General features: G+C 34.4%; 1 protein-coding gene across 1 annotated transcript; it reads right to left on the bottom strand.

Moving 5' to 3' along the window:
• Positions 1 to 13,843: 13,843 nt before the first annotated feature.
• On the bottom strand, positions 13,844 to 17,919 carry LOC131062551 (probable linoleate 9S-lipoxygenase 5). The gene is made up of 9 exons (XM_057996247.2): positions 17,671 to 17,919; positions 17,280 to 17,563; positions 16,948 to 17,194; positions 16,569 to 16,853; positions 16,395 to 16,480; positions 15,755 to 15,862; positions 15,367 to 15,650; positions 14,866 to 15,129; positions 13,844 to 14,776 (listed from the first exon to the last, which is right to left on the bottom strand). Exons 1-9 carry the CDS (start codon positions 17,843 to 17,845, stop codon positions 14,011 to 14,013), a joined length of 2,499 nt encoding a protein of 832 aa, XP_057852230.2. The 5' UTR covers positions 17,846 to 17,919; the 3' UTR covers positions 13,844 to 14,010.
• Between the last annotated feature and the right edge of the window lie 295 nt (positions 17,920 to 18,214).

Here is an 18,214-nt window from a genome sequence, read left to right as displayed (position 1 = left end):
ATCACAACAACCGCAACAACTTGGATTACCAGAATCGTTACCATCTCATCACCGGAGCTCAAGATCAACATCATAACTAACTGTCAACATGAAATATTCGCTTGTGGACATCCAAATCATGAACCAATTGAACTGACGATACACATCAATGTCCAGGAATACATCCCATACATCTGCAACTAAAGATATAGAAATTCTGGAGAAATTTAGAGCACAAACCAGAATACTGAATAACATGAATAGTTGAATATCAATCTCAATATTGGATCTCATAACTCAATCAAAACATCACGCAGACCACTAAAAATTATGTTGAATCAACTAGAGATAAGTATCTCTAAATCCATTAAACCGCATCAGCTCAACTGCAACACACTGACCAAACCAACTCATTTAATCTGACTGCAACACTAGAATACACAGAAGAATATGTTGACATCAATGACAACACATTATTCCAGCAAACTCTCAGCAGCATCCAACAAATTGAAAATATGTGTTTGTGTTGCTAATTCATTTATATCAAAGTGTGACATTGGTTTGTACTTTTACCCACATTTCTATCATCTTCTTTATCTATACATGGTTGGTTATCAATTTTCATCATGTCTTAAAATTTTTACGTTGTTGATATTTATTTGAATTATGAACATTTTTTTGATCATTGATTATATTTTTATCAATATGCTTCACCTTATGGTTGTGATTGTAAATATAATCACCATAATAGTGAATGAGGTTAACTTAAAATTGCCCACATGTTGATGACATACACCAAATGATCCCTTCTCTTTTTCTTTTCATTTTTTAAAAAACTAGTTAAGAAGTGGATAATTTGATGGTTTACTCTATTTGTGTCTAAGAAGAATCATATGGATGACAATGGTATGATCATGTGAAGTGGAATTCATAACAATTGGTTTAGTTACCTCATGAAGGAGTACCAAGTGGTAGAATATGGTTTTTATCCAGGAATTGGGATTATTAGGGTGTGAGAGACATCTCTTGAAAATAATTGAAGTATTATCGTTGTGATCCTAAAATAAACAAGTTCAATGAGTTCCTATAAGAAAATTCACTTTCTTGCATGAAAAATATCCCTTATGTGCCTTTTTCTCATTAGCTTCTTGGATCTACTTAATAGTCGTTACTTATTCTTAGTCTTTCTCTTAGTAGATATCATTTCTTTATGGATTGATTATCTCATCTTAAATTGCCTCAATCTAATTCTTCTTGATTCCAAGACACATTGGGAAAGAGTTCTAGCACAAGTGATGGAAGAGTGAGAAATTTGAGAGACAATTCTTAGTGTTAATTTTCCTTTATTTGTTTGATTTTTCTTGTTTTGTTTTAGATTTTAGTGTTGGAATCACCATTGTCGTTACACCAAAAGCTCAAGTTGTCAGTGAACAGGAGAGGTCCCAAAGACGAGGATCCACGGGAGGCGGAAGGAAGCCATGTCATGAATCCCAAGGAGGTGCTGACCAACTGGCCAACAATCCCCCCTCAACATCGTTTGGGGTTCCGCGAACTTCTTTTAAGGAGACCACAGGGTGACCTCCTAGGATTCGAACCCATAACCCAACGCTCTGATACCAATTGTTGGAATCACCATTGTCGTTACACCAAAAGCTCGAGCTACCAGTGAACGGAAGAGTGGACAGAGACAAGGATCCACAGGAGGCTGGAGGAAATCATGTCGTGAATCCCAAGGAGGTGTTGACTGACTGGCCAACAAGATTTTCTTGTTGTCAACTTTGTTGAAATGTCATTGAATGCCTTGTATTGTGATGAAGGGATTTTTCTTTCTTTTTGTCTTTTCATGAGTTTAAATGATCTGCCTAATTGAATTAATGTAATGCATGTAAAAATAAAGATATTCGATCTTTTTTCTTCTTGAATAAAATATGATCTACTCAACTACTTATAATTAATTTTTTTTTTTTTAAATAATGTCTGGTAAACTTTTTAATGTGACTGGCGACGCTGGCAAGACACGCCCTCCAGCTCCACATGAAACACTTTTGACCCGGAGCTATGAACCGATGAGGCCACAACTAGGGACCTTATCCCCACACTTCACTTGTTCAAACCTGCGAGCACAATGGCCCAGCGAAGACACAAGGCCTGCAAGCACAATGGTCCAACAGGGATTTGAACCTTGGTGGCCGCTTCACCAACGAAGTGTTTTAATCGCGACAATATATATCCAAAGACTACTTCTAATTAATTAATCTATGTGATTTGAATGCAATTTAAACTTTTTTTGGGGGTATTTAAATTTTGATTTTGAGTATGTTGAAGTTTTGGATTAAATTACCTCATGTTGTTATCAAGAGCTTCTCAAGAAAATTACAATAGTAAATATATATTATATATTTTTAAACGGAGGAAGCAAAATTAGTTTAATATAAGAAATAAAGATGCCATAATTTATTGTTTCATAACTAAGAAGCAATAATATATTGTTACTATCATTAGATGTTTCTTGGTTATCTAATTACTACTTTTAAGCTACCACATAAAATAAAAGTCTTATATAAAATTAAAACAAGAAAACCTAATTGAATCTTTAGTCAAAGCTTCTTTGGAGTTGTCATGCACCATGTCCTTAGAGGATCTAGTTTTAATTGGTTTATCTTCTACTCTTCTTTCTTTTGGGTTCTTGTATTGATGGAAATAAAAGGATCTAATATTAGATATTTCTTAGTAGAAAATAAATTTGCATTTGTTTCTTTGGTATACATGGAAAACCTAGAGGCTAGTAATGGGACATTTGGGAGTTGTCCTTGTTAAGATACGTGTAAACTTCTAAGGTGATTCTATTCTTAGATGAAAGGATAAAAATCTTCTAGCAATGTGATGTGGAGGCATCCTAGTTTCATCTTACTCTTTTCTTGATACTCCTTCTCAACAAAATCACTTTCTATCTTTAGAAACTAACACCCACACACACCTTGGGATGTTGTGGCAGATTTCACCTTCCAAAAAATTATTGAAAATATTAAATGGCTGATTTCATAAAGACTAAAAGTAATCCCTTGGACCGCAAGAAAAGATAACTAAAAGATGGGGAATTTATAGCAAATTGTTCAAAGATCATCTCTCCAAGCTATTTTCTTGCAAGTTTACTATTTGGTCCCCTCTGCTTCTAATTGGTTCAAACTCGATTTTGATGGTTCTACTAGAAAGGGAACCTAAGTCAACTGGGTGGGGATGATATCATGAGAGATAACATGTGTTAATTGATCTATGCTTACACTATAAATTTGGGAGTCCAATCCTCTAATTTTGTCAAGGATATTGTTGTTTACCATAGTATACACATAGCTATCAACAAAGGTATAAAAATGGTGATTATAGAGGAAGACTCCAAAAACATTATAGACATTATGTGCTCCAAGTCTAAACCTTGACGTACATATGAAGACATCATTGGAGAGGCTACATCGAATATTAGAAGCTTAATAGAATTTATAAACCAAAATATGTTTCGATAAGGTAATATGGGGGCTAATCTTTTTGCCAACTTTAGCCCCTAAGTTGATAAGATCATGATATGGAATGAGATATCCTCCCTTCCAAACCATATAGGAAATTAAGTTAAAAATGAGTCACAAGGTAATGATATTCCTCCTATTAGATGATGTACTAGGACATCTCATCAACACAAATTCTTTTACTCTCGACATAACTACCTATAATGAAAAGAATTAGAAGGATGTTATATCTTTCATCTTGAATTTTCTCAACAAGTATAAGAGATATTTTTGCCTAACCTAATATTGTGATACTTTTTCCCCTTTTTGTTTTCTTCTTGCCAATTTCCACCTTTTGTCCACCATGGGAGATGACCTATTACTAACTAATCCCAAAAAAATATTAAAGTGTTAAAAATAAGAAAGAGGTATGATCCATCCTATAGAGAGGAAACTTATCCCCCTACCTAGAAGCAACAAATGAGTATGAAATTCTTCTCTCTACTAAGTTTTGTTGACTTGTGAAAAGTGGGAATGGTTTATGTGAGGGGTATTTCCTTTTAGGTTTCCTTGGGTATGGTTGTAAAGGCCACTAGTATTAATTTAGAATGGACTTGCATCCCAAAAAGGTGAAATGGAATTATTAAGTCGCTATAGTAAGATTCCTTAAAAAGGGTGAGAAGTTTAATAGACTACAAAATGGTTACAATAGAGATAATATCCCTAGAGTTTTGAAGCGGGCCGTTGAAGTCTTAATGAGGCATATCACTTGAGAAGGTCACTTAAGAGGTTTCATTCTTACCTATTCCCAATGTTGAACCATCTAGGAAAAAGTTTATATCGAAGTTTACTCTCTAGCTTTATTCCTTTTTAGTTTATTATGTTCAAAAGGTCTTGTTACATGATAAGGATCTCCCCCTACACCAAGGGCTTATATACTACCTATCATTACAATATGACCCTAACTCCAATTCTATTTGTTCAATCACGTGTACAACCCCTCTATGGCTTGGTCAAAAGGGGCATCACCCTAAAAAAGCTTAAAGATGGCTTGGCAATCCCTACTAAGTTGCATGACTGCCTCTAGGATAAATTTTCCCTCATTCCTTCTATGGACCCTTCTTTTGTTGTTGGACCCAAATTTGTCTCTTTTAATAAACCTCCAATTAGCCTCTACATTTCCTCTTCTGATGAGGAAGCTACCCCTCCCAACTCCCTATTCAATATTATGACCCCCATCCCTCCCATTTAGATATAGTCCTCTCCCCTTCTTAATGGCGCTAGCTATGCAACATTATATTTAGCACCCAATGTATTTTTCCATTTTTTCCTATTTTTCAAAATGAAGATTAAAAACACATGATTTTTAAAAAATGGTTTTTTGAATGTGATGCGTTTTTGTACAATTGATTTTGAAAAAACCTGTGTTTTTAATATTCATTTTGAAAAACACCAAAAAATACATCAGGTGCTAAATATAATGTTGCATAGCCATTACCCTTCTTGATCCCCTCTAAAGAGTTTTCCACTAAGGAGGGCTCCCATACTATTTTTTCTGCCTTGGTTAATTTCATTGATCAAAACTAAAAGAATACAATCCTCAACTATAGAGGTTCATTCTATCATTATTCATCAAAATCTCATTCCTTCAAGCCCCATTGAATGTATCCCTATGTGCAAATCTTGTGGCCTATTAGAGGAGAAAATCAATACTATATATAAGGAAATTAATATTCAAAATGATATCACCAAGTGGCAAATTGCCCAATGACATGTTGTCAAGAGAAAAACACATAATCCAGAGTCCCTCTCTTGGATGTTAGAATGAGGAGATACATGAATATGTTAGGGAGTTTATTAAAAGCTTGGTTGAGAATTTTGAAAAGTGGGAGAGCCTTGAGGAGGAGGTTAAGGATTTGGTTGAAAATTTTGATAAGTGGATAAGTTTGGTGAAGGATGTGAAATCTCTCAAAGTGAATCGCGTGACTATCCTAAGAAATATGGAGGAAATTATTGCTTCTAGTAAAGATTCATTCAATAATACCACTACTACTCTTCAAGTTTTCTAGATTGAGTTGGAGAAAAGAAAAATAAAAAAACTAGGTGGATGTGACTATTGCTCAAACTAATCCTACCCTTTTTAGCCTTGCTACTAGAAGTAATGAAAACAAGGCTACCGAATGTAAATCTGTTGCTAGTTTTGATATCCCTCTAATCCAAGATGATGAGTAGAGAGGAGTTCTTAAAGAGGTTTTGCTTGACAAAAAGCTAGAGTTCCTCAATCATAAGTGGCAAGCCATTAATGACATGGAACTTTGTGTTGATATGTAGTTGTCATTGCAGTCCTCTTCTTTTGGTTTTTTGCTTTTCTATCTTTTGTTTTAGTTTTGTTTTAGCCTCTCCTAGTGAGACCGGTTTTGTTAGCTTCTATGGTTGTGTTGTAACCTTTTTTAATGGGTTTGGTCCCTTTTCTTGTGAGCTTATCTTGATCAAAATAAAACTTTATGAAAAAATGTTTTATCAGTTGGCTCATAGTTACATGAGCGGTGAGTGGTTTAAATAGGAAAATTAACTCACAACTAGATGAAAGAGGAAAAATAGTTAGGAGTGTATGGCTCATCAAGACTCAAGACTGTTGTTAATTAGAGGAAAAAGTAGAAACTATAATGACTATATTATTCAAATGCCAACCGAAACTGATAAGATTACTCCTCTTGGAAGGTGGATCATTGTTTTTTTTCTAGGCTAGGTTGCCTATATGACCCTACAAACTTATAGCTTAACATGGGTCATGGTGAAAAATGCAAGTTTAAGAAGGAATAGAGAACATGAAAGATTACTATACACCTAGCAAGGGTGGTAAATAGATGAATTAAGGTTCTAAAACTTTAGGTGGATCCCCATCAAGATAGAGACAATTGTGAGAAGTTAGCATGTTACGTGACTTATGATTTCGACAACCAAAGATCACCATTGAACTCATTATATTGACATATTTAATATTAGGTGCTTTCAATGCCAAGTGTTATGTTATGTGTGTGTAAAACTTATATTTATTATACCTCCTAAATATGGTCCTTTATAATTATTATTAGCACTATTGTCATTTTACTTAAGTATTTATTGTTTGGGAAATATTTGAATAATTTAACACTTGAAAAAATATTTCAATATGCATTTCCAACAAATAAGGTTCACAATGCATTTCTAACAAATAATGTTCACAGAGAACAAGTGGATAGATCAAAGCTAGTGGTCATAGGAAAACCAATGGATGTGACAAGAGATTGCTAGAATGCTAGGCACATAGAAATAATGAAGATAGGAAAGCTAGCAAAATTAGTCATTTGAAAATAAAAAGTGTTTTGAATCAAATTTACTCACTAGATATAAGTAGTAAATGATCAATTATAATACAACATGCAAATGATTGTATGAAGCTATTTCTATATAATTGGCACCAAAGAGAACATGCATTGGGCATTTTGTGCAGGAGCACCTACCTATGAAGGCATAAACCAAGAACAAGATGATTTTATATTAGTTAGAAGTAATGTAATAAGACCCTATGGGTCCTTTTTGTAATTCAATGTCCTAGGAGTGTGACAAGTTTGTCCATGTTTGGGTCAAATTGTCATCTAGGGTCACAATGGTCTAAATTGAGGGATCAAGTGACCACAAGTCTATTTGAGTCATTTTTTATGTTTCAGAATCAAATTTAATCATTTTGGGGAACTATGACAGTCTAGAGTCTAAGTTGGTTGAATTATGCAAAAGTTGTCATATTGTCAATTTGTTGTCTTGACAATTTTGCACTTTTTGTAAGTTGTGATTCTCCAACGGTCAGTTCGGTTTGAAAAATGGCTGGAGGAGGTTGTGTTCATTTGGGAAACACCTTTAAAGGCCCCAAACACCAAAGAATGTATGTTGGTTGTGTTGGTCAATTTGGAAAGGAATTGGAAGCATCACGAACTATTGGAAACTTGGAAAAATCATCTAATTTTTGTTGATTGCATACTAAAGGTGGATTGGTAAGAATGTTCATGGCATAGATCTTAAAAATAGATCGTTTTACCTTTGTTTTTATTTCATTTTGAAGTCTTGAAGTGATCGCTGCCCCATTCTACAAGCAAATCTCTATCGGGTATCCTAAACCCTTAAACCCTAGGGTTTGACTGCAATAATGGGTTTTGGCCTATCAATCCTTAACTGAACACTCATTCGTTATAGGAGATGATAGGCCACTGTATCATATTTTAGTACCAAAATCCATTAAGAGGACACAACAGGGTGAAGAGGATGGAGAACTAACCCTGGGTCTGGCATCTCTATGTGACAAACCGGTTTGATGAGTGCAATGCGTGAGAGTTGAGTGGTAGAGAACTGAAAAAGGGTTTGAATGTGGTAGTAGAGTACTTTGGAGGTTTAAATGACATTTCATGGTCAATTATGGTCACCCATGAGGAGAACTAAACCAGTTTGTGAAAGGCGTTCAGTCAAATAGGTCAAAAAGCCCTATTAGGTATGTTAGTGCAACATCGGTTGGAAGATCTGCAAGTTGATCCGATACCGAAAACTGAGCTATTGTTGAGAAATCCCAAAAGGGTATCCGAAAACATAATTTGTTTGCCTAGATCTTCAGGGTGTCAAAAGTTAGCACCCGATTCCCTTAAAAGGAGGCCTAATAGCAACCGGTTCAAGTTTGTGGGCAAGTGAGTCAAATTTGATGTTCCAGTGGATCTAAATCATGAAATCATGTTTCATTTGTGTTCAGGTGTTGTGAAAACACCCCTCCAAGGATTTATGTATTGAATTGGTCAAGTGGGCCATTCAAACCCTTAAGCCTGGTAGTAGCCCACTCATTGTATGTAAAGGTGTGTGTAGTCACACAAGAACTTGAGAAGTGTTAGTTGTCTGTAAGTGGACATAGTGGAGCCTTGGGGTTTTCCAAGGTTTTGATTGGTGTAATTGAACCATTGCTTGACTTGGTGTTGTGTAAGGATATTTGAAAACAGGGATTTACCGATTGAGTCTGTGAACCTTAGAGATTGGCTGGTTCAAGGTCACCCTCCTTCCGATCGGTTGCCTCCTCGTCACCATTGTGCAAGGATTTAAGCACTCACGTTTAAAGTTCTATGGGCATGATATGAAGAAAATACCTTATAAGATTGAACTGTACCTCTTACTAGGACACCTAAACATGAGTAAATACATGAAGCCAAACCAAGAACCTAGAATGAACCATGTAACATCTATCCACTAGCAAATTAGACCAATTTAGTGATGCTATTGTATTGCCAATTGCTTAAACACATGGGATAATTGTACCTTGATATGCACACTAAGATAAGGACCTACAACACAAAAATAGTATTATTTAAGATAAATTCCTATATGAGAACTCTAATAAGGAAATTTCTCTTAGATCAATGGTAAACATAGAGTTTGTATGTTAATTGAAAAAATATTTTATACGTTTTAGTTAGGTGACATACTTCGTTTTAGTTGTTTATGTGTATGACATATTGGTAATTTAAGAACCAATCATTATATAGTGTAAACAACAATAAAAAGTGGGGCCACAAGCATTAAAACATGGACATCTAATAGAAACATACATAGCTAAATATGTACAAGTAAAGAATAGAGAAAAAAACCTAAGACCCAATGCAACGAAATTGAAATGTAACACTTGTAGCCAATACCATGTAGGCATAAGAAGACCATGTTTTGTGTGGTTTCAAGTAATTGTGAATAAAGGTTAGATGGGTAACATGTTATGGTGACAGATGAAAAGGAATAATAATTGTTTCTATGATAGTATAATGTGATAAGTTCTATGAAAACTCTTAACTTAGCAATTGGATCATGTGTGTCTAAAAACGTTCTTGAGTGTGAGGTGAATGTTTTTGCACTATTTATCAAACCATGTATTGATAAGATAATTACCATCTCTATGACAAGTATAGCTTTAAATAGAATGTACCTTTAACTCCAGAATTTAATTTCTTAATTGCACAAAGTTGCCTCATTTGTTCTTAGTTTCAAATTCATTCCATGTTTGATTTTATAATCATTTTTCTTTACATGGTGTTAAATTTTATATACAATGTGTCAAAATAATGAAAACAATGATTGGCAATTATCAAATTTAAATACAATACAAAAAAAAATCATTTAAAACATTAAAATAATCATGAAAACTATTGAATTCAAATTAAAAACATGCCATTTTAATTTTATATATCAATAAAACAAGAAAATGTGATATATTAGTCAAATAGCGTGATTACAATTTGTCAAAACTATTAAAAGGTGTTTCTATGTCCCAGAGTGCATGGTTTGTAGGGTAACATAGAGCACATGGATCCAAAATCATAGGATGCACATACTTTTGACATTTTTTTAATATTATTTACTTGCAAAAGTATGTGCTCATTTTATAGCATGAGATATTTATAATATGCTCACACTATAACTTGCTTGGAATATTTCTAATTCTTAAGGTTGGATTTTCCTTAAGCATCCAACCCAAAGGGTTGGACTTGCATGTCAATGATCAAAAACATATTTTCTATGAAATTTAGAAAAAGAGCTAAATGTCGATTGTGATTTCCATTGAAGTTTGCAAATCTTTTGATGCTAATTAAAAACATATCACAATAATGTCAAGCTCTCTCTTACTTTTCTAACCATTTTTTTTACATTAAGGTTTTGATCTTCAAGTTTTTTGGTTAGCGTTTTTTTTTTGCCAAAAACCTATGTATAGTATTTTGAATGTCATTTTTTATTTATTCATCCATATTTGAAATGTGTTACATTTTACATCCTACGCTATATTCTATATACATTAAAAAATGAGTTTCAATAAGTTTTCAAAAAAATTGGAGGAGCATGATCATTTTTTCATTTTTTAGAATGTGTCCACTTTAAAAATTAATAAAACATCATACAAGGTGCTCAACTTTTCATTTTTTGTGATAAAAACAAGAGCACCTTGTATGCACCCCCTATTTAAACCTCTTAATCTCCACTATTTTAAAATAATTCTAGTAGTTTAGAAAATATAATTTAAGCATTGCAATTCTTGTTTGAGTATGGCTATCTTTAATTTCTCATCTAAGATTGTTTTTTACTATTTTTTTTTTTAAAGCCACTTTTGACCCCCTTTTGATCCCATTTCCATGTGCATTCTTTATTGATATTGTTGATTACGTACTTCTCCAAGTTCAATTTCAAATTTATGTGGTTAATCGTATGCTCATTTAATCAAATTTGTAGACTTAATTTGTATACATTCACTATATTTGCTCATCAATTTTAAAACATTAACAAACATCTACGAAAAATGATATTGAAAGTGACAAATAAGAAAACATAATACTAGCATCCAAATTAAGGAAAATTACTAAGGTCATGTCTAAGATAATCCTTAGAACATGCTGCAAAGATGAATATTAACTTGGGTGCAATTTATAGAGTCGATAAAAAACGGTATACTTTCTTTTACATTACAATTGGTTTGACAAGGAATTGACCTAGGATAACCTAATAACTACTCAACAATCTCCTCTAAGGCATTTGTAAACATCACCTTGATAAAACTAAACATAAAAAAAGGTAAAAGAAAAGAGATCACTGCTACAACTTTTTTATAAATCATTCCTATGGGCTATAAATCATTCCTATACATTAGGAAGTCCTCACAACTCAAGATTGTTGCCTAAGATTCCCTCCCCCTACTGAAATCCTAGTCTTTTTCTTCGCCTATGATAATTTATGTCTTAAAGTATAAGGAACTTCATTTATCCCATAAAAAGTCCCAACACTTAGTCATTTTTAGAAGTTCATTGGAGTTTTGCCATAGTTACCAATTATCATTAGAATTCGACAATCTTTCTCATACCAACTTATAATGTTCACTTGTTCTCAAAGACTGGAAATCGTTGTCGATCATTGCCTTTAGTTTTAAAACCTTTGTCAAATCTTGACATTCCTTTCCATAGTTAGTCCTAAGAGTCGATCGGCCTTAAAGTCTTCAAGTGTCTTAATTCTAAGTACCCCATTAGAGCTCAACACTCGAACTCAAACTTCCATCACCTAGTTGAGTCCACGACCTGTCAGATATATCATTAAGTTTTAAAACATACATTAGGCTCCAATGTAGTTTCCTAACCATGTTGGACCCTGGCCATTCAAGTTGTACTCGAAGCAAAAGACAAAAAATACTAAAGTAACAAAATGTAACCAAGGCAAAGGCAAACCGCAGAGAGGTTAGAAAAACTTTGTGGGGCCCGACACCCCAAGTTGAACCACTTTTGAAGGCATAAAAAGTAAAGTTAGCAGCATCTAGTTAGGTTTTGAATCAAGCATTGAAACCTAAAAAGGGATTTAAAGCCCCATGGTTTTCTCGACACATTTTTTGAAAATAGTTTCTCGACACATTTTTTGAAAATAGGAACAAAATAAAAAAAACACCGACATTTCATGTCAATTTCTAAATTGATTTCAAATCTCGACACTCCATCTCGAACTAAAAAGAAATCAATATAAATAAAGATGAAGACATTTTGCATAAGGCAGAGGTGATGTGAGGTTTTAAAACCTGTGTCGGAACCTAACATATAATTCAAACCACTCAAAAGGATAGTGATTTAGCAAAGGAAAATTCAATGTTAAAATTCATCAGTATTTTGAAAAGTTTTCAAATAGACTCTGAAGTCCATGGGATTTTGAAACCTCATGTTTTTCTCGACTTAATGTGAAGAGGAGATCAAATATGAAACTCATTAATAACAATATTTGTTATATCATGCACAAAAGAGGACCAACACTTCTTTGTCCTTGCATCATAGAGAGGGATGCCATGGTGGGTTAAATTCTTACTATTCAAAGGTGACATATAAAATGAAGAATTTTACACTCAACCATTTAATATGAACAAGTTTCTTCCTCTAACATGATTTTAGGGGTATACGTGCTTGAAGATTGTTGTGGTGAATTTTCTTGACATGATAGGTAATGCTAATTTTCATATTCATGTCAAATATAAGTAGAGGTCAATGAAGTATTCAAATCAATGCATTTCTATTTGGCACTCTTGTTCCAAGACAAAAAGGTTATTAAAGCAACTGCTATAATGCGTACAATAGCATCTTTTACTCCCTGGTTAAATTTTGAAGGGATAATCAAGCATTGCACCCATTCAAAATTACTTAGAAGATATTATTTTATTCTAAAGCCATTTTCAACGTTTAATTTTTTAAGTGAATAATACTTTATTATGTCCACAATAAATGAAGTGAGACTCGATCAAAAGGGGGCATTTTTATTTCATTTTTGTGAAAAGGAGAGTGCAGTATATTTTTTGTTTCAGATATAATCTTTATATAGGGGCAGAATAGTCTTTGAGCTATTTGTTTTTCATCAGAGAAAAGGAGGGAATATATATTAAATCTTTGTGTTTATGTGTATTCCTTTTGACTGCAGATTTGCCTTTGAGTTTTCGCTGTTGTTCTTTGGTGTTATCTTGTTCTATTGGATTATACATATGTTTAATATGGAATCTGTGAATTTTGAGTTATTCAGATATCTAAAGAGGGATTACCAATTCTTTCTCTTATTTATCATTCGGGGGTGTTGGGTGGATGATCTTTGTGTCGTTTATCTATCTCCCTTTTATTTTGAATCCATAATCACATTTGCATTATGGCTATACATAGATGTTAATTTTGTCTTTCTTGCTTTCTAATTAAAAGTATACCCTAGAAGATCAAATTGTAACTTATGAGGGAGATGCCCCTCTCAAACGTAGAGGAAGATCATCAACTCAATGGTGATATCTCCAATTGTTTGTTAGCGATTTGTCTGAACACATTCGAACATTTGAGAGTTAATTTGTGTATTGTTTTGAAAAGACAAATTTGCTAACTAACAAAAATCAATTTTGACATAGTTGTACTTGACCCACAATTTTTTGAGACTATAAATAACTCAAAAGTTTTGTACCTAGCATCTAAATTCTATGCAACATCAAGATTGTTTTTGCTATTATCCTCAAAACCAAGCACACCATCCTATGTAACTATTACATTTATTTTAATTCAATTATGACACTTATTTCAATTAAATTATCAAATTTCAACTCAACTCTAACATTAAATTTAAATTAATTATAAACTTAAGATTTATTACAAATGAAATTTTTAAACTAAACTGCATCCATTTTTCAATCTATGTTTCAGATCATACTTGATCCATCATTAAAAAAAAAAAATTATTATTTAATTTTTTTAATCAAACTAAATTCGGCTAAAAAAGATTTAAATATTATAATTTTATTATCTCCCTTCTAAATGAGGGTTTTTCAGTATTTGCAGAAGAGGTCGGTAAGGTTGAAATGACATAAGCTGTTTCGCATTATAAATTGAAACACTGCTAACATTGTTTGCAGAAAGTGAAATGCAGAAGAAATTGTTAATAAGCCTAATCAATGCAATAAAATGCATTTATTCTGAAAAGAGGTGGTCTGTTAAATCGAGACGCTATTTGGAATTCCTCGGCCAGTTAATCCCCCTTTCCTGCTAAAATCCGAAGTGCTTGGATACAGCAATGTATATGGCACCTTTGCAGGCCCTGACCTATTCTTCAATCTTACATCTGCATTCCTCTCGTTTATCTTCTCCTCTATTTCTTTCAACTCCTTACTAAAGCTCTCAAAAGCCTCCATTACGCGCTCATCATCAATCCAATCTTCTGTTTCTCTCTGCCCCAGGTACACTTCGTCTCTGGAATGTCTAGACAACATCTCTATCAGCCCAATGCCCGCAGTAGTTTGAAAGTGACTGGAGACAGTTTTCAAGAAAAACACTTCTGGATTCTTAGCAAGCTCTAAAAACTCTTGCGATCCTTCCTCGGGGATAAACCTTCTGCTGATAGCAGGCCTATTGGGCATGTACCCAGAGTAAGCATACTGCCCAAAATTGGTTGCTGCGTGAAGAGCTGAAGCCAGCCATATGATTGTTGTTAATGTTTTTTCAAGCTCTGCTACAGTTTCCATCTTGTACCACCATGTCTCCTCCTTTTTGTCTGCATGACCAACATTTCGTATTTCATGCCACCATGCCTGAAGCTCTGTGTCACGTCTTACAAGTTCATCGTTGTAGTAGATGGACACATATTTCTGAACCCATGACTGTATTGCAGACCATATATCCAATCCATCCACAGCATAAGGATAGTCTTGGATCATAAGCCTCAGCCCATGGGGCATGGATTCATCCTCCACTGCCATTCCCCTGTTTCATCTCAAATTCTGTAGGTCAGTATATACAAATAAATTATATTTCAGAGGAACTGAGATGCACAGAACTTAGTATCTTGGTACCTTTTGAGAAGATCAACAGGTAAGCCTTCTTCGTCAAATCTCCAGTTTTTGTAAACTACAGCAGATATTTCCATGGAATACTCATGTGGAAACACCGTTTTTTCAATTAATCCTCCCGCATTAATGAGAATATGGCGAGCCAGAGCATTGATGTTCATTGTATCACGGAAATGAGGGCTTAGCAGCTTATGAAGGGGATGAAGGATGCTAAGGTGTCTGTTTGTGGCAATTACAAATGGTTCCATGACTGCGTGTGTCCTCAGCCTGAAAACCCAAAACAACAAAACCCCATGTCATGATTTTAGATCTCTTCTTCAGTGAATGAGATTGTCAACAAAACACTGAAAATCCAGGAGCATTTACTATTAACAAAGATGTTGAATCAATGTCTCTTGCCAATGCCTAATAGATCTCATAACTAATCCTCTTGTAATATTGATATAGAACTTTTTTGTTTCTTTGAGATTTTAGAAAACCCAGAAATTTAATAAAAGTACTTACCAGTGGCTAATCAATTCGTGATGTCCAGAATCGTTAACTGTGACGTGTGCTTTAGCGAGCAGCCAGAGTGCTCTAGAGACCTCTTCTTCTGCAGGAGTAAACACCCTTCTCTTCCCTGACGGCAGACTTAGTTCTATGGCAACTGGCTTCAAGGTGTCATCCTTGCAGAGGAACAGAATTGTGCGAGAAGCATAGACCTTTGAGGACAGATCATTTATACTGTCGAGATATGGCATGAAGGTGTCGTGATGATCCAAAATGAACAGTTTGCTTTCTTCAATAGCCTAAGAAATTTTAAGCCATACACAATATAAACTCGTTATATAACATCTTTAAAAAATGACAAACTAACCAATTATCTGCACATTTAAACAGAGGAAACGTATACCTTCTCCACTGTAAGACCATCAAGATTTGTTTCTATATCTGCAGCAGTGATAGAGCTTTCTTGTGGGCCATATAATCCAGAGTCCAATTCGCTTCTTGGGGGAAAATTCTGTAAAATTTAAGCTTAATATGTCAGATCGCATCGTACGGTACAACTCACCAATATAACATTATTGCTCAAATACATGAACAGTCCAAGGATTACATTCATTCGCCAAAGCTCAAATAAATGGACACTAATGAGAATTTCTTACAAGTGTAAAGATACAGCTAGCATAGAAAAGCTTTTAAACTATCTACCTAATGACATGTACAGAAAAACAGAAAATTGTTTATCCTAACGTGGGCAATTGTGCCAAATTAGCTCGCTGAAAAGAGTAGCATGTCAAAAAATATGAGGTAAAGATTCAAAAGTCTTAGTTTCTTCATCAAGATTCACACAAGAGTATGATAACAAAAAGAATTTGATCTTTTAGACTACTGGTCTCTTAAATGTTATTAAAATTCTTTCACTCATTCATTTTGTTAAAACTGTAAACAGAAAATTTACATCGACAATTGAGATTCATCATCATGATATCTTATCCATAAGTATCAGGATAACCCAAACTCAAACTAGCAATTTGAAGAATGTTAATTACTTGGAGACGCCTGATATGCACTGGGTTGACACCAGAGAGCATCTGCCGAGCAAATTCTCCATCATTTCTCCATGCGAAATCGTCAGCTGTATCGAACAGATTTCGCTCCATATTATGTCTTCCAGGTTTTAAATACAAAATTTAAATTATGATAAATGAGAAAATGTAACTCACCAGCTATGACCTGTGGCTTAGGATACTTGAGCAAACTCTCGCCATTCTGTGGCTCCAGAGAAATGCCATTGTTTGCAGACTCGTTGTACAGCTTCTTAACATCTTCAAATGAGAGGAAATCACTAGTGTGGTCAAACAGTGCCTTGAATTGAGGCACTGCAAACTGGACTATACTCTTTAGTCCATTGGTTAACAGATCACCCATTTTGAGCGGCCCAAACCGTTCATCTCGAGGGACATATATGTTCAGGTTTAGTAAACATAATCTGCTTTCCCTAGTAGGATCTGTCATTCATCGTCATCAATACTATCAGCTTCTTCCATTAATTAAGGCTAATTGCAAACCAGGTAATACATAATATTTAGAGCTAGTACCAACCATTTTTATTGTGATGACGACCGGTTCTCCCCCTTCGAGGGTATGGGAATTCTGTATATCCTCCCAATACTGGGTGTTTGTACTTCTTGTCCTTGCCCTCGTCTGGATCCCCAAGATCATTATAAACATCATAATCATAAACTCTATCCCATTCTTCCCTCTTTCCTGTTCCATCTCCTCTTAAGCTTTCAAGTTCTTTCTTTCTGAGCTCCACCAGGGCCAGAGGTGTATAAGCCGGTAGATAGCTCTGTAATTGCAGTACCACAGTTAGTGATTTCAAAGAACTGATCTCTAATGAAAACTGAATTCAAGCTCAAAAGTTTTGGGCATACCTTATTTGAGAAGAAAATTCGATCTGTCTTGTATTTACTGACAGGGTAAACCCAAGAGTTGCAGACGAAATGGACAATTCCCTGTTCAGGAATTTCAATCTTCAAAGACTTGAGAAAAAACTCGTGGTGATGCAAATTCCTTATGAGGAAGGCTCCAGGAGTTCCAAAGCTGAAGTCCCACTTAAAATCAATCCGGTATCTGCTCTCCCCACTGACTTTGTGTTCCCCAGAAGATTTACATTTCTGTATAAATGCTGCCTCCCCAAGTTTTCCACTTCCATTGCCTGTCACAATTAATTTCAATAGAATTCCATTGCACTTATAAAGACTGAAACTTGAAAGTAATCAAATTAGAAGATGAAAGAAAAGGAGGAGGAGAATTGGGTCTAACTTGAATCCATAGAAGTGGTGCTGATAAGCTGTAGAGAGACATTATTTTGGAGCAGATCTAAGACATTTTTCTTTTGGAGAACAGCAAAGCCTGTGATTGTCTCCTCTTCAGGAGATCCAAACAGTTTTCTGAGCACGCTTATGAATGGGCCGAAGCAATAGAGATTGACTGCCATTGTTGGAAGCTGTGTTAATTGTGACTTCTAAACAAACTCAAAACTGTATATAAGATTAGAAACTCAAAACTGTATATAAGATTCAGAGAGTCTTCTAAGTTTAGTTTTTTTAACTCTAAGTTTAGTTTTTTTAAATTGTAGAAGATTTGAACTCAATATCATTTAAGTGTCTACATGTGAATTTACCATTAAACACGGTCTTCAAAATAATCTAATAGAAATGGGGAGAACCCAGCTCCCACATGCCAGATAGATAAAATAAAAAAATATTCTAGTATAAATTATTGAGGCATCAATACATATCCATAGGTATGCCAATGTGTATTTATATCTTTTTAAATTTATAAAATAAAAGATAATGTGGTTGTA

The sequence above is a fragment of the Cryptomeria japonica genome, chromosome 4 (genome assembly GCF_030272615.1).
Source record: "Cryptomeria japonica chromosome 4, Sugi_1.0, whole genome shotgun sequence".
NCBI lineage: Eukaryota > Viridiplantae > Streptophyta > Pinopsida > Cupressales > Cupressaceae > Cryptomeria > Cryptomeria japonica.
Note: the sequence above shows the minus strand (reverse complement) of the source record. Positions and strands in the feature narration are given on the sequence as shown.